At 50.5% G+C, this 17882-nt stretch overlaps 1 protein-coding gene across 2 annotated transcripts in view; it reads right to left on the bottom strand.

The window, feature by feature from the left end:
- Positions 1 to 17882, bottom strand: part of mtss1 (MTSS I-BAR domain containing 1) — a 64968-nt gene that overhangs the window by 12734 nt on the left and 34352 nt on the right. For both annotated transcript variants that reach the window (XM_061219610.1, XM_061219611.1), the window contains exons 4-8: positions 11023 to 11107; positions 8907 to 8998; positions 8303 to 8377; positions 1542 to 1699; positions 723 to 830 (exon numbers count right to left, since the gene is read on the bottom strand). In XM_061219610.1, coding sequence (XP_061075594.1) covers positions 723 to 830; positions 1542 to 1699; positions 8303 to 8377; positions 8907 to 8998; positions 11023 to 11107 — 518 coding nt within the window. The remainder of the gene's footprint in view (positions 1 to 722; positions 831 to 1541; positions 1700 to 8302; positions 8378 to 8906; positions 8999 to 11022; positions 11108 to 17882) is intronic.

The raw sequence follows: 17882 nt of genomic DNA, 5'->3' as shown, positions 1-17882 counted from the left end.
TGTGTATCTGTGTACGAGCATGCCATGTTGCTGCGTGTGCATGTGCGTACGAACATGCTATGTTGGTGTGTGTGTGTGTGTGTGTGTGTGTGTGTGTGTGTATGTGCGTACGAACATTCTATGTCGGTGTGTGTGTGTGTACGAGCATGCTATGTTGGTGTGTGTATGTGCGTACAAACATGCTATGTTGGTGTGTGTGTATGTGCGTACGAACATGCTATGTTGGTGTATGTGTGTACGAGCATGCTATGTTGGTGTGTGTGTGTGTGTGTGTGTGTGTGCGTACAAACATGCTATGTTGGTGTGTGTGTGTATGTGCGTACGAACATGCTATGTTGGTGTGTGTGTATGTGTGTATGTGTGTATGTGCTTATAAACATGCTATGTTGTGTGTGTGTGTGTGTGTGTGTGTGTGTGTATGTGCATATAAACATGCTATGTTGGTGTGTGTGTGTATGTGCGTACGAACATGCTATGTTGGTGTGTGTGTATGTGCGTACGAACATGCTATGTTGGTGTGTGTGTATGTGTGTATGTGTGTATGTGCTTATAAACATGCTATGTTGGTGTGTGTGTGTATGTGCGTACGAACATGCTATGTTGGTGTGTGTGTGTGTGTGTGTGTGTGTGTGTGTGCGTACGAACATGCTATGTTGGTGTGTGTGTGTGTGTGCGTGTGTGTGTGTGTGTGTGCGTACGAACATGCTATGTTGGCGTCTCACCTGCTCGCTGGCAGGGGGCAGTTTGTGGGGCTCAGCGGTCAGGGTGCCCAGGTCCTCCAGGATGGTCTGAAGATGAGTCACCTCTCCCAGCATGCCGATCTCCTCGTCCTGGAGGGAGACGGACTCTTAACACACCCCAAACACCATCTCCACTCGCAGTAACCCACAGCCCGGAAAGGCAAACAACTCTAACACCCATCAGCGGCTATGAAGCAGCAACAAACATTGATTCGTCGAGACTCCTTGACTTTATATTTCTCAAATAATTAATTCACACCTGCCAGCTGCAGTGCTGTCCATAAGTATTTGGACAGATGTACAATTGCAGGACCAAAAGTAATTACAGTAGTTTTTCTGATTGGTCAGGTCTATTCAATTGCTTCCTTAGTACAGGAATAACGAACGAAGCTAATAACGAAGCTTTCGGTATCTGTATCTATTCCAATTGTTTTTTTTTAACGCCAAGCCTTCTGTTTGGCCTATGTCTGACTGTTTTGTTTCTTATTTCTCAGCCTTACAATGGCTTCCTTGAATGTCATTGGCTTAACAAACGGCAATAACAAGCCTAGAATCAAGACTAAACACTGAAAGCTTTCTTATACCTGAACTAAGAAAGCGATAGCATACACCTGACTAATGAGAAACAGCTGAGAAGCCAACTGTCCAATTACTTTCGCTCCCATAAAATGAAGGGACTACGTATAAAATGCAGTTCTTACACGGATCACCCAAAAGTACAAAAAATGTACCACTGTCCAAATATTTACGGCCCTCACTGCACATAAAGGGGTGTCAGGTAGAGAGGAGGGAGAGACTCACCAGAACGGGCCGCAGCATGCTGACGAAGGAGCAGAACCGGCCCCTCTCCTCGATCAGAGCCCGACACACGGCCCGCTTCTCCGTCTCCTCCAGAACCGCGTACTTCACGTTCACATCCTGCAGGGCGCTGTCCAGCTGCATCCGCACCTCGCCCTTCCCTGGAGAGAGGAGGGACCGCACCCGAGTCAGCACACCCGAGTCAGCCCGCTAACACCCGAGTCAGCCCGCCTGGGTCAGCCCGCCTGGGTCAGCCCGCCTGGGTCAGCCCGCCAACACCTGGGTCAGCCCGCTAACACCTGGATCAGCCCGCTAACATGCTAACGTCAGTCAACCCGCTAACACGCAAACACCCGAGTCAGCCCGCCCGGGTCAGCCCGATACAAATACAACACACAGTAATCCAGAAACACTGACTGTTTATAATACTTGTGACTCAAATGTGAGAACCCACGGTCTAGCAAGTCACCTCTTAAGTGTAACAAGTTAAGAATCAGAATGGAGAATGACCATTTCCTAAACACTTCATATGTTCGCCACCAGGGGGCAGCAGCAGACACGGATACGGAGAGCAGTGCCAGGGCATGGAAGCTCACAGCAGCCTCTGAAATGAGAGCTTGTGCTGACTGTGGAGCAGCTCAGGGTTCAGGGCAGGGCTGTGTCTCCCAGATCATGTGCTGAGGTCACAGAGTACAGGCTGCCCAGTGTGGGGTAAGAGTGGCAGTTGGGGCTGACCTGGCTCTTTGAACTGTTTTCGGTTCAAACGCTTTTTTGTGCTCGATTGATCTTCCCTGGTGCAATTGAGCCAACGAAGGTTTACACACCTCCCAGGTACAGGTTTGAATTTTCGAGAGTATTACACCAGACCGGCTCAGAAAAGCTTAGAATCCCCCCAAAAAAAGGTTTTGCATAGTACCCAGAGTACCCAGGCTGCCCCAGTGTGGCGTAAGGAGTGATACCCCATTCAACTGACTGTCCAGTGCATAACTGGACAGTCAGTTCATACCCAATTTCACAAAATGACCAGTGCGTAACTCCAGGTCCTATCACCCAGTTCCGCTGTGCCTTTAAGAGATCTGCCCGGAGGAAAAGGAAACATGTGAACCCAGCGTGCGTCTGAGTCACGGTGGCAAGGTTTTGGACATCCCCACTAAGAGGGAAGTTGAGAGGCTTCAGAGGAATGCAGAACACCAGGGGGGGTGGGGGGGTGCCCACCCCTCCAGGAGACGAGCCCACGTGAGCCTACCGCGCTCCCGAAAACCTCCCGCATCTGGAGACGCTCCGGGCCACCCGGTCCGAAAAGGGAGCCCGGGTCAGAGTCAGTTTGAGGTCCTGAGCGGAGACGGAGGCATTACAGAGCAAGCCGAGCAGCACGGGAGGCAGGAGAGGCCTGCCCTGGACTCCGCTCAAAGCTCTATTAATAGAGCGAAACTGATACCTCCCAGCCCTGTGTGCTGAAACAGAGCGGCCGGGACCTCCTTACAGCTGCTGCCCTCTCAACAGAGGAGAGAGGAGAGAGAGAGAAAGAGAGAGAACAAGGGAAGAGAGAATGAGAGAGAACAAGGGGAAAGAGAATGAGAGACAACCAGGGGAGAGAGAATGAGAGCGAACAAGGAGAGAGAATGAGAGAGAACAAGGAAAGGGTAGAAGAGAGAACAAGAGAGACACAAGACGGGGAAATTAGTTACAAAATGAGAGACTGGGAGAAAGAGCAAGGGGAGGGAATGAGAGGAACGGAGGACAAGAAGAACAAGAGACAGAGTGCAAGGAGACAGGATGAACGCGAGAACGAGATTAGGAAGAGGGAATGGGGGAGAGGGAGAGTACAAGAGGAGGGAATGGGGGAGAGGTAGAGTACAAGAGAAGAGACAGGAGAGATAAAAGAGAGGAGGGCCCCCGGCACCTTCCCCGGTCAGAAGACGCAGGAGCAGAGCCAGAAAGGAGCGCTGATTGGGTAAGTCGGGAGGTTTAATCAGATTGGAGGGAGACGGCCGCGGGCCAGGGCGCCCATGTGATGCGGTCTCACGCCACACATGACCCACTCCTGAGGAGCGGAGCAGAAGGACGGTCTTGTTCGCCTTGTTTTCCACCGCAGTACCGCCGACACGCCAAACCCTTCCCTCCCTCCCCGCCAGGGCATCTCCCGCTCCAACCTCAAACGACAAGCGGCCCCTTGCCCCCAGCTCCGGGGAGCCCGAGACCCGCCGTTTCGCTCCCGAGCTTCCAAAACAGTCGCAGGGCCCAATGAAAACACGCCCGGCTGCATATCCCGCATTCCTGCGCGGCCGAAGACGGCGCTGAGGAGGGATGAAAAATGAGAGGGGTGTTTGGAAACGTGAATCACTGGACTTCCCGCTCGCCGGCCGTTATTCCCCCACGCTCACGCGTGTCACCTGCTGGTGCTCATGCAGACGCAGGAGTCATGTTTTCCACCATCGGCACCTGAGACTGGTTAGCATGAGTGAACCTGTGTCTGAGAGACCGCGGGATCTCCCAGAGAAGGAATGACTCTGGGAGAAGGAATGACTCTGGGAGAAGGAATGACTCTGGGAGAAGGAATGACTCTGGGAGAAGGAATGACTCTGGGAGAAGGAATGACTCTGGGAGAAGGAATGACTCTGGGAGAAGGAATGACTCTGGGAGAAGTTAGGACTCCAGAGAAGGACTCCAGAGAAGGACTCCAGAGAAGGACTCCAGAGAAGGACTCCAGAGAAGGACTCCAGAGAAGGACTCTGGGAGTGGAAAGTCCAAGATATCACATTATATCACATTTTAGAAACCAAGTAAAAAAACAATATATATATATATATATATTTGTTTTTTTAAATTGGAAGACGAAAGAGGTGGGTGTTGTCCCACTGTGGTTACCGTTGCCCTATAACAGGTAGCAGATGGCTGTCTGACATCATCCGTCTGTTAAACATAGCTGGAACAGCTCATCGTTGATTTGCAGTCTTTCCCCATGGCAACAGAACAGCTCATCGCTGATCTACAGCAGTTACCATGGTGACAGAACAACCTGCTGCTGAGCCACATAGGCACCCGGACTGTCAGTACACAGCGACCCCATTACCCACAAAGCACCGCTCTCCCAATGAGTTCCTCTCCAAATTCTCAAGTAGTTCAATGACAGGCAGCTCCAAATCCTCAGTCCCTGAAGGCCCATGGTCTCGCCTGGCTTTCTGTGTGTTTCTGCGCTCAAGAGCTTAATTTAAGTCATTAGCTAGCTCAAGATTCCACAAAAACTTGTTCCCAAGGCCTTAAATGGACTGCAACACTTAAGGAACCTAAAAACTCTTAAGACACTGTGATTGTTAAGGACTGGAGTTAAACCTGCAGACACTGCGGCCCTCCAGGACTGGAGTTAAACCTGCAGACACTGCAGCCCTCCAGGACTGGAGTTAAACCTGCAGACACAAGTTTCCTGGCACCTCCTATTCTCACTTATTTACCCAGGTTTAATTTTCGGAACGGGTCTCCTGTCCCATTGGGGCATAGAAGGGCACGGGGCCATCCCATACCACACGCCTATGATTTCAGAATGCGCTTAAACGCAACGCTGCAGTCTGGCCACCTTCAAGGGTTCCATCAATCCAGCCCATACACAAGGTCTTATCAGATAAAGAGAGCAGAGACTACACAGACACTGCCTGGACTGCATTCCCCAGAAACACTCACTCTCAGCCTTCACCTACAGTGAGTGACTTTCAGCAGAACCCTAGCTCCTCAGGTCTGGCCATTTGAATTGAGAGAGGTTGACAGGGAGTCATCAACTCATTCATATTCTGAGCTGACCATTGTGTTGCAAAGAGCTGTATCTCAGCAACAGGCCTTCGGGGGGGGGGGGTGCAATCATCGCCATGGGAACGGCATGATGACACGCAATGAAACAGCAGAATTGTACAAACACTCACAGGCCCCCAGTTTCCAAGTGCTCCACGGCGTTTAGTAATGCCTGGTAGTAATGCTGGCATCTGACCAGTCACAGGCCTCCTCTAACAGACCAGGTGAATTTGGGGCACATACACCCCCCCTTCCCCAGGGTAATCCAGCACTTTCAGCTGTGGGTGGAGGGGGGTGTTGGGGGACTTTCTCTCACAGCTCTCTGAGTCAGCACACAGACCTGCATGTGTCACATTCCACAGGAACCAGCCCTGGATTCTGCTCTGCACCCCCACCCCCATACACACAGACACTGATACACGTACGCTAACCAAACGCGCACACACACACGTACGCTAACCAAACGCGCACACACACACACACGTACGCAGACCGAACGTGCAGACACATGCACTGACATGCATGCACAGACACACGTACGCACACACACACACAGGCACACACACGCACACGCACGCACACGCACACACACAGACAGACACACGTACGCACGCACACACACGCACACACAGGCACACACAGGCACAGACAGGCACAGGCACACACACACACACACACGCACACACACACACACAGGCACGCACACGCACGCACACGCACACACACACACATACACACACACAGAGGCACAGGAAATGATACACAGCCGGTCCTAACTGTGAAGCGTGACTTCCTCCGCTCGGATGCTGCTTTCATAAGCCTGTGGATTCAGCCAGAGCCACTTGGGTTAGCCTGTTTTTCCAGAGACGCTTTCCGTCTCACCGGCAGCCAATGGCTCCTTTGTGAGGAACCGCCGCCGGCTGCCAAGAACAACCGCGCGACCCACCGCGTCCGAGCGGAGGGGAGCGGAACCTCTCCGAAAGAGAGGACAGGGGCGCGGTTTCACGCGCTAAGGAAGCGTGTCGCGATTAAAACGCCCAACTGGGTCGACCAACGCACCGTCCTGGAGGTCCGTGTTTACCCTCAGGAGAAGCAGGCGAGAGGAAACTGCGTTCGCTTTGTAACGGTCCGCACGTCCAGCAGGAGTGGTGATGTCATTTTTTACCCAGCAGTCCTACACAGCAGTGGTGCTTTTGATCACTACTGTCCCATAGCGGCTTTGAGCACTGCTGTCCCATAGCGGCTTAGAGCACTGCTGTCACAGTGGAGAAGAAAGCTACTTTCGGCAATGGCGTACATCACACCAACCATTGTACGTACATACATTAAAAAAAAAACTGTCACTTGCATTGTTTAGACTAAACAGGAGCCAATCCCCCCCTGGAGCAATGTGGGGTTTTGCTCAAGAGCCCAGAACTGATCTTTATTGTGGATTCCACAGGTGCATGACACTTAGAAAAAAGGTCTGTCACCCACATCTGGTGTTCCTTGCACTGGCTGCCAACATCGAATTCAAAACTGGTGCTAGCGTACAGGCTGCTAAAAGAGGTGCACTTCCACACCTTCAGGCCTCAGTCCATGGTTCTAGAGAAGGACTACCTGGGGCTGGCGTGTTAGAGCCTGGTCATTACCCCCTCTGTGACAGCGACTTGGGTTTGCAGGTGGTTAATGAATGCAGGCCTTTTCATTGTAAGTGACTCCAGGTAAGAGGGTCAACGAAATGGCGAAAATGAAAATGTAACGTGTAGGCAGAATGTACCGGAGAGCTGTGAAAGAGGGGTGTTTTCAGGACACTCACGTGTGAAACCCCCCTTTGCCCCTCGTTCCTGCACCCCGGGCCACGGTTCGAGGATGCAATCGGGTCAGAGCGGAGGATTGTGAGAGGCGAGCGCTACATCAACCTACTTCCAGCCCAGAGGAGAGTTCTCAAACTGCCTCCCTTCCTCCCATTACCTCACCAGCGAGAGCGGTGTCCTGCTTAGCATGCTAATGCTAACACATACGAACACAGGCCACATGCGAGCGACTCCCAGAGACATTAGGGTCTTGAAGTTTTGAATTGATAAACAACAAAATCTTCATTACAACATAAAACAGGTGAAGATTAAATCTGGACATACTCTCCCACTATTTGTCTCGCTCTTTCGCTCTCTCGCTCCCCCACTGCCTACTACTCTTGCTCCCGCACTCTCTCACTCCCTCTCTCACTCCCTCTCTCACTCTCCACCTCTCCACCTCTCATTCCCTCTCGCTCTCTCCACCTCTCTCCACCTCTCCCCACCTCTCCCCACCTCTCCACCTCTCCACCTCTCCCCACCTCTCCACCTCTCCACCTCTCCACCTCTCCACCTCTCCACCTCTCTCCCTCTCTCCCTCTCTCCCTCTCATTCCCTCTCATTCCCTCTCATTCCCTCTCATTCCCTCTCTCTCACTGTCCACCTCTCTCCCCCACGTGCAGGGCAAACTGCACCTGCAGCATGGGCAGGGTCTCATCCCCACCCACGGGGTAAACGGCCACACCTCCCCTCAGCCACACCTCCCCTCACACGACGGCTGTAATCAGATTACAGCGCTCAGCGCTAAACGCTGCTCCACTAAACTCCTCAACCGAGGCTTTAACGCCCCGGCAGGCTGGCGCGATTAGCACCCTCGATCGCCAGCCGGTTACCCGGGCAACGGCCAAAGTGCCGCCAATACCGGCCCGGCAGGGCGCGGCGGACCATTCCGGAAAACCACGCAGCGGGAGACTGTCAGCCGATGCCTTTCACGGCTCTGGGCAAGCGACACTGCAGTGAAAGAGAGGGCAAGGGCTAATCGCCACGGAGACGGGGAAAGGGAGGGGCCTGCCGATGGACTAAAGCCATCGAAAACGTTTCCTCCTCCTGTGCAAATGGTGTTTATGTAACGCGACTCCCGGCTCCTGAGCCAGTTCTTGACCCGTTGGGATAATTGTCAGCTCACTAAACACGCAGGGTCCTCACCTTTCTTCACTTTCTTCTGCAGCTTGATGGTGTCAGAGGACTTCTTCTTAATGTCCGCACGAGCCTTCTTGTATTCTGCAACAAAACGAGACCAAACTCAAAACTTGAAATCGACCCTCAACCTCTACCTCTCATCAGTAACAAAACAGTTCAAAATCACCTCACACTTCATAAAACAATGGAAACCACACTCTCGCTCGCAACAAAATAATTCTACATCTACTCTCACCTGTACGAAACAACCGAAAATATACTTTTCCCGGTAATGAAACTCTACTCTCCTATGTAACGGTAATTATTTCCCCAAAGGAACACAGAGGCGACTGGGTAATGAAGTTTATGGATGATATAGTTCGCTGTATGACGCTGCACTAAGGACTAAACATTTGTATTACCCAATAACCTGTTCATATATGGAAGCAAAACCAAATATTTCGAAAATATTATGAAAGTTACTTTTTTCAGGAAGGATCAAAAAATGTCTTAATATCTGGATTTCCACCCAAAAAACGTAGGGAAGTGTAAGTAAGTACGAAAGTGATCTCGTGGTGAGGGGGGCCCCAGGGAGGTGGGGCGGGGCCCCAGGGGGGCAGGACAGGGGTACCTTTGGCGTGGTCTTTATCCAGCTGACTGGCCACTTTCTTCCACTCCTCAATCTTCAGCTCCAAGGGGCTGACCAAACTCTCCGTCAGAGCTCTGCACAGGAAACATCGATCAACACACACACACACACGCGTCAAACAGCGCGTTTATCAACCGTCAATATCCCGCCTCTCCTTTCCCACTCTTTACAGACTTTACACAGCGGTCAGACAGCTGTGAGAAATAATGCAGATGACGGGGCTTAATTGGACAGGGATGAGTCAGGAATCCTCATTATTAAAACTTACTGAAACCCACTCAGGCAAGCATCACATAACCACATAAAGCTACTTTTCTTTTCTCAAAAGTAGAAAATATTAGCTTGTTTCAAGTCCCTGTCTGTCAGGAAAAATATTCTTGCACAGAATTGAAATGAGTCAAACCGTCTAGCTCATTGGCCATATTTGTGTCTTATTTAGCAAAAAAGAAATATGATTAACTTCCAATATAATACAAAAACACATTTTTTGCATCCTCAGACACTTTTCTTTGCAGTGCAATGAGGCGCACCATGGGAAAGAAGTCTTATTCCAAAAAGCTTTTCCCCAAGGCTGATCTCAGATCAGTGATTAGTACATTAGGACTTGTGTACTCATGCAGAAAGGCTCATCATCCACAACCACTATTCCTCCCCATCCCCAACATCACCCGCCCGCCCACCCATCACCCAGAACCCCGGCAGAGCCCCAACATCGCCCACCCACCCACCCACCCACCACCCAGAACCCCGGCAGAGCCTGGATCTCACAGGAGAACAGCAGGATGCTTCACACCAATCTGCACACTGTTAGCGTGGTGGTGATGCTGTTAGCGTGGTGGTGATGCTGTTAGCGTGACGGTGATGCTGTTAGCGTGGTGGTGATGCTGTTAGCGTGACGGTGATGCTGTTAGCGTGGTGGTGATGCTGTTAGCGTGGTGGTGATGCTGTTAGCGTGGTGGTGATGCTGTTAGCGTGACGGTGATGCTGTTAGCGTGGTGGTGATGCTGTTAGCGTGACGGTGATGCTGTTAGCGTGACGGTGATGCTGTTAGCGTGACGGTGAGGCTGTTAGCGTGACGGTGAGGCTGTTAGCGTGGTGGTGAGGCTGTTAGCGTGGTGGTGAGGCTGTTAGCGTGGTGGTGATGCTGTTAGCGTGGTGGTGATGCTGTTAGCGTGACGGTGATGCTGTTAGCGTGGTGGTGATGCTGTTAGCGTGGTGGTGATGCCGTTAGTATTGTTAACAGTGCATTAATACTGTTAACAGTGCTGATAATACTGTTAACAGAGCATTAATACTGTAGAATGTCTCCCCACCTTCAAGCGCAAACTGAAGACGCACCTCTTCAAACAGCACCTCTCCCCGTCCCTCCCTACCTCCCTGTGAACCTTAATTGTTGTCTTTGTGATTTACTTTGGGTATCGGTATTTTTAGTTGGCTAGGTAAGCAGTGTTTGGATAGTTAAGTTTGGTCACTTTTGCTTTGTTGTTCGTTTGTTTATTTGTTCGTAAAAAAAATAAAAAATAGGCCCTGGTCCTTATCTTTGTTGTGCAGGTAGCAGTTGAAATTGTACTTCCCTCTAGGGTCTTTCAGCGCACTTACCCCTGGTTATGGGTATGCACTTTGTTGTACGTCGCTCTGGATAAGAGCGTCTGCCAAATGCCATTAATGTAATGTAATGTACTGTTAACAGTGCATTAATTCTGTTCACAGTGCATTAATACTGTTAACAGTGCATTAATAATGTTAACAGTGCATTAATACTATTAACAGTGCTGATAATACTGTTAACAGAGCATTAATACTGTTAACAGTGCTGATAATACTGTTAAGAGAGCATTATTACTGTTAACAGAGCACTAACCCTGTTAGCATGGTGGTAATACTGTTATCACAGCACCAATACTGTTAGCACAGTGATACTAGTGTTAGCACGGTTGTAATTCAGTTAGCATGGAGGTAATAGTGTAAGCACGGTAGCGTGACTGTTAGCATGGTGGTAATACAGTTAGCACAGCGCTAATACTGTTAGTATGGTGGTAATATTGATAGCATGATAGTATTACTGTTAGCATGGTAACAATGCAGTAAGCAGTCTTACGTGGTGAAGAGCTTTAGTTTGGACTCGATACTCCGGTGTCTCATACACATTCTGGTTAGGGCAGACCCAATCTCCTTAGTTGCCCCTGCAAAACAAAAAGGGAAGTGAAATATTAATCCAAACAGCCTTAAACTAAATAATCCCTCAAACAGCCTGAAACAAAATAATCCCTTGCTGTCAATCCAGCAAAACCTGTAGCGCTAACATAATCCTGCGACCCTGTGCCTGTTCCACCAAACCGTTGCAGTTTTTTGCAAGCGAGCACAGGAAAGGGAGGTGTGGGGTTTTGGGATTTGGGTTGGTTACTGGACAGGTGGACAGTTTCCTGCGTTTCCCCCCCCCCGGTTACAGTGATAAGGAACTGCCGCAGGGCGGGTCGATGGAGGTAGACCACTGAGCAATGCATTGGCTTCCTATTGGTTTCAGCACATAATTCAAACCCCCAACAAAGCACAGGTTCCTCTCCCCATCGATGTGTGTGTGTGTGTGTGTGTGTGTGTGTGTGTGTGTGTGTGTGTGAGTCCTCTGGCCTTGGCCACATTTTCGCAGCAGCTGTTGTGCCCCGACGGCAGCCTTCAGGGCAGCGTGTTTACGACCCGATGACCTCACGTCAGTGACACCAACTGGATCATTTAATAAAAGCTACCCAACACCGCAAAGCATAGATTCATGAACCGTGTGCGAATGCTTTAACAACCAACAGACAAAACAGACAAAACTAATCAACAAAATATTTCAAAAGTATTTCAAAATAATATGAAAATATGTCAAAATGTGTCAAATACAGACAAAACATTTTTCCGATGAGAAAATAGAAGCACAGATTCTGCCCAGGTTCTGATACCGGCTTTTGTTTTCATTGTCTCAGCTGTCCAAAATAAATTCAGCAATTGAAAAAGCGGAAAAGGTGTTCCCAGGCGAAACGCACTAGATTTAAAAGACCCGACAGGCCCATATAGCACTGTGAGACTGTCGCAGACACACCCGGCCATGACAGCCTGACCTACGAGGAAACGGAGACGGAAAACAGGATGAAGACGACACACGCTTCACACAAAGACAGCACTGGGAGCAAGAACACGCTCATGGAAAAAACATTAGCAATGTGGCAGGAGCAACAGTAGCTGACCTCACGCACCGGGAAGCTTGCCTTCAGTCCAGCTAGTGTGTGTGTGTGTGTGTGTGTGTGTACGCGCATGTGTTTGTGCGCACGTATGCCTTTGAGAGATCTCAGAATTCTCGCGCTGCTCTTTGCCCAGTGAGCGCGTGCAGACTCAAAGCAGCTTGGCTGGGTGTTCTGGGGTCGGAGGTCGCGTGGGCGGAGGCCGGCTCACTCGCTTGAACAGGAGCCAGCAGAGCCAGACATTTCGGAAGAGCCTGCCAGCCCCAGAGCAGCGATATCAACACAGCCAGTGGAGAGCCACCCGCCGACATCATTGTGATATCACAAACTCCCAAGCTCCCAAACTCGACACCAGTAACTTTCTGAGAGGTAGGCGACGGGGGCCAGGAACGGTTTCCCGCCGATGCCCTTCACCAGGACGAAGCAGAGCCGGTGGCAGAGCGATGGAAGCCCCCATTCGTGTGTCAGCAGGATGTAATAACGAGCAGGGGCAGAAGAGCCTGCCTGGCCCTGCACCTCAGCCCTCCTGCACTCCGATAAAAAGGCCATTGTGGCATCCTGACACACAATACCCAGCTTCCTATGAGAGGCTTTATACTGAAAGGGAAGACGATACCCCCTTTAGCAATGCGTGTGCGCTTGCGTGCGTCTGTGTGCGTGTATGTACGCGCGTGCATGTGTTTGAGCATGTTGGGGAATGACACACAGACAGAGAGAGAAACAGAGGGAGAGAGAAACAGAGGGAGAGAGCAAGCGAGAAAGTACTTTCCGTACGCTTAAGCAATACTAAACAGCCCCTTCCAAACACTGCTGAGATTAGCCCTCATGAGGGTTCCTCAAAGATAAGATATACTTTATTGAACCCTGTGGGGTAATTTGTCCTCTGCATTTGTCCCATCCTAGTTATTTAGGAACAGTGGGCAGACACAGAGCAGCGCCCAGGGACCAACTCCAGTCCTGAGGCCTGTGCCTTGGTCAAGGGCAATTGTAGGATTACACCTCACCTGACATGCATGTCATTAGGTGTGGGAGGAGACCAGAGAACCCGGAGGGAACCCACGCAAATTACAGGAAGAACATCCAAACTCCACGCAGAGAGGATCCGGCTGGCCAGGATTCTAACCCAGAACCTCCTTCTTGTGAGGAACCCGTGCCAAACACTACCTCACCATGCCACCATGCCACCATACCTGATCCTCTACATCCCTTGGGCGTCACTACCAAAAACCTCAAGCCCTTCTGTCCCCCAGACCCCTCCAGCCCTGGGGCCTGGGGGGTCACAGTGGAGCTGGTAGCACGACAAGCCTACACCAAGATTACGACATCAATTCCCAGGGAGGGCACTGGTGTTGCGCCCTTGAGCAAGGTGCTTCACATGAACCCATTCAGTAAATATCTGCTCTGGATGACAGCGTCTAGCAAACCTCAAATGCAAATTCAATTAACCGTTAAAACTTGATGATGATGGCGTGTGCCTTCAGCCCAGAAGGATGTTCTATCGTCAGAAACCATTCAAACAACTGCGGTTTGCAGAAAATGAGCAGTTACGAGATGAGTTACGATCCTGAATTTATGGACAGAAGAGAACGCACATGCCGGTGAAGGGGGAAAGGTACAGTGGCACAGATGTTCGTTTTCCAGCAGTAAACCTTAGTGCTATTAGCCTAGCCAAAGTGGCTTTGCTCAGAGATATAACCCCGCACAACTTGTGACACGTCCAATATTTTCTAACCAATCACATCTGGACAATGATTCTGAGCGATGATTTGAACATGAACTAATCAGACACCGCAGGGGGATGCAATAATGTAATGTAATGTAATGGATATAGTTGAATAGTGAGAGGAGAAGGGTGTCAACCATAGCACACTTCCATGTCCCGCCCCTCTGAGAATCTAACCAACGGCTAAGCTACATGTCCCTGGCGTGGCCAATCGCGGCTGCAGTAAGAGCTGCTCGTAAGATAGAGAGGTGGATCTCCAGATCGGACTGTCCGGGAACCCGCGCTATTGCACCGGGGATGACAGGGGGAGCTCCAGGCATGGTGACAGAGCCGCAAGATGGCCAAAGAATTCCGGAGCAGGAATTTCGTCCCGGTCCCGGCCGAGGCAGCGGGAATGTGGTGCCGGGGGTGACCGGAGCGCCGGAGGAAGGCCGCGCAGGAAACGGCAGGGAAAAACATTTGGCCTTCGCCAAAATCACAAACGACTCTGCAAAACGTCCCCTCCGCCCCAGCACACGAGGCCACAAAGAGCCTCCTTTCAGACGAAGAGACACGGGGGAGGACAGGGGGGGGCGAGTTGTTTTGACTGATTTGCGAGTGCACAGTCAAAAGTTCAGTGAGGACTACAAAGCAAACAGAGAGCCTATTCAAACATTTCAAAGCATTTAGAGTCGAATGGGAAGCTTGGATCATGGATAAAATGAGCTCTCCTCTCCATAAACAAGATGCATCACCATAGAAAGCTCACAACATTCCCAACCTGTACTTAATCTGCTGGAAGAGACTATTAAATCATATTTCTCCCCCCCACAACACATCATCCAAAAGACTCTGAAGACAGCCAATCGAAATCAAGGAGTCTTTGACATAAGGCTTTTGCCCAAGAACGCTTTAATCAGTCAGAAAGGTCAGTCACCTCAAAGCCTTTCACAACTTCAACAGGCTGGACGAGTGCAAGATCTCAGAGTCCATCAAGCCGCGGACGAAACAATACAAATGGCTGCCGCTCTGACACACAGTAACCTGAGCACACCTGAAATGGAGGAGCTTCTGAGGGAAAGGAGGCTGTGATGGCAGCCGGGCGTGGCGCATGCGTGAGCCAGGGAACAGGAACAGGAACAGGACGGACAGGTTGACGGTTTTCGCCCCGGGGCGGGAGGATATACGAGTATCGTTTTTCCAGATATTCCCACTCCGATTATTTAGGAAATGCAGATTTTTCAAGCAATAGGCTGTTCTGCACAAAAGCTCTTGGTGAGAGTGAACTAATGACGCCTCTGACGCTGGTTGAGACATCTCCGTTCCCAGAACTTTGATTAACGTCTTTATTTTTCCTTTATTTAGAAGAGGAAAAGAGACGATAAACAGGACTTTGTGTTGCGATCGCTCCCACGCATTACCACCAGGCTCTGCCGCCGGGCTGGGCGGGGCACGCTGTGGGGGGTTGGGATGTCGAGCGCGTGAGTCACCCTCTGCTCAAAAACAGGCTGGCTCTCAGCGCGCACACGGGGGACGTGTCGGGTCCTGCGCCGCCGCTGAGCGCCAACTGTGCAGGTTCTGGACGTTTCCAGCGGCCGCGGAGAACTCCCACGCGCTTCCCCGCGAGACCCGTCTTGCAAGTCACCGCCGTTTCCCCCGAATTCCCGAGGCCGGCGGCGGGGCAGGGCGGGTCCCGGCGGTGTCACCCCGAGTGATGGACTCGGAGGGCGACGTGTCGTTCCTCCCGGGGGGGGGGGGGTGGGGGGCGGAGGAGGAGGGAGCAGCCGGAGGGAGAGGGGCGGGGCTGCCGCTGCAGGCCGTTGGGCCCAGGAAACGGGGGGGAAGTTCCTGTGCCGTTAATCTGTCTCTTCTGTCGGACGGAGCCCATCAAAGGCCCCGCTTCAAAGGGAACGCGTATCCGCCGTGCCCCGCTTTACCCTTCCCCTCGGTCCCATGATCCTCCGCTTCCCGGGCGTGGCCACACGCTCCTTCATCAGCGCTACCTTTTCCACCGTGATGTACGGAAACCACAACCGCAAAATGGCCTCCAGTAACACTCAGGATCGAGGCAGTAAAAATGCCCTAAAAACACCAAAACTGTTCAAACAGAGAAGCCTCAGTTTCAGACATTTACAGAGTACAGCATTTCCCGGTACATACTTGTATGAGCATGTGACAAATAAAATCTCTTGTAAGTTGAATGAGATACAGAAGCAACTCTGGCCATGCAGCTCATATTGGGAACACTAGAGGCTGTCCTCAGATGTCCTCGGAGCTTTCCTGGCGACCCGCCGATTCATCTCCAAGGCAGAGTGGATAACCAGCAGGGCTCAACCTGCCCTCTGACCAGGTGTGTCAGTGGGGAGTCCGAGTATGGTTTGAATACTTTAACTGACGTTTTTCAAAAAAATTATAATAAACTTGCATGCCACTGAGAATTCTGTCACAAGCAGTCCACTAATGGTCTGCTTGTGACAGAATTCTCTCACTTTCTCACTCATATGACATTAGCTCATTAAAGATAAAAATAATTGATTAAGTTATTTTTATTTGGCCAGAGTCTGCAGCGGATGAAGATCCTTCTGCTACTGTCATCAGAGGGGCTAGATTCAGAGAACTTGTTTTTTGTGAATTTCCAAAAAGACAAGAGTGCCAGAAAATGAGAGGCTAAGCTTCCAGCAGCGCGCGGTATGTGAAGGCAGCGCATGAGTGAGTGAACAAGGCCTCTCTCTCAAACGCCCGGTCTTTTCCTAAGAAACAGAACTCGCTCTCAACCTCGAGGTAAATACAGGTTTGTAACCAGGGTAGGGAGGGAGGGAGGGAGAGGGAAGCCACAACTTAGCCCCTGTCCCTCACCACCCGCCAAGCATCCTGCGCACTCAACGCTCCTCTGTCAATGACAACTTTATGACTGGGCTCCGGACGGGGAAAATGTGCACCAACTGCTTCCCCGACAACCAGAACAGGACATCAAAACTCTGCTCAGCCCAACTTAATTTGCAGCGTACGGTTTTGTTCATATTTATGAATATATATATATATATTTTTAAAACCGGTCGGCTATGGCCCAAAACCGAGGTAGCTGCAGCCAGTGCTTTAAAGCCAGATTAAAGTAAACATAACTATAAAAACTGAGTAACTTTAATTAAACAGAACAACGGCATCATGGGGCAAACTGATCTGAAGAAATTACTTCAGACACTACCCATGAGGACCACAGCCTTTTCATAAAATATTGTAATTATATACGATAATATCTACTCATTGGGTTTGCTTGTGAGAAGGCTGGTTATGGGTCATAAAGCCCAAGTCTACCGCATGCTGGATGGGAGACCACACCCCAGATGTCTCTGCTGTGTACGGAAACTATTCCTGACCGCAAGGACCACTTGAACAGTTCAACTTCAATAACACAACACTTCATTCTAAAACGGGTCTTAAGAATGCAATTTTGATTTTAAAATTGTGTCAGCAATAGCTCCAGTGGGCAAACTGGAGAGAGAGTGGAAGAGAGAGAGAGCTAATCTATGTTAATTTGGTAGATTAGTTACACATGGGAAAACTTAAGCTAATAGCATGTTTGGAACAGTACAGAACCACATCACTCCTCAGCCTTTCATTGGCTATCTCGGTGCCAGCAAAGCTACCACAGCACTGACAGGAGAAGAGCTAGCACTGATTCTGGAGCTCACTGTAACCATGGGAGACCAGAAGAGCTAGAACTGATTCTAAAGCTCACTGTAACCATGGAAGACCAGAATAACTAGAACTGATTCTGAAGCTCACTGTAACCATGGGAGACCAGAAGAGCTAGAACTGATTCTAAAGCTCACTGTAACCATGGGAGACCAGAAGAGCTAGAACTGATTCTGAAGCTCACTGTAACCATGGAAGACCAGAAGAGCTAGAACTGATTCTGAAGCTCACTGTAACCATGGGAGACCAACGGTGCTAGAACTGATTCTAAAGTTCACTGTAACCATGGGAGACCAGAGGAGCTAGAACTGATTCTGAAGCTCACTGTAACCATGATAA

The sequence above is a fragment of the Conger conger genome, chromosome 14, assembly GCF_963514075.1.
Source record: "Conger conger chromosome 14, fConCon1.1, whole genome shotgun sequence".
Lineage (NCBI taxonomy): Eukaryota > Metazoa > Chordata > Actinopteri > Anguilliformes > Congridae > Conger > Conger conger.
Note: the sequence above shows the minus strand (reverse complement) of the source record. Positions and strands in the feature narration are given on the sequence as shown.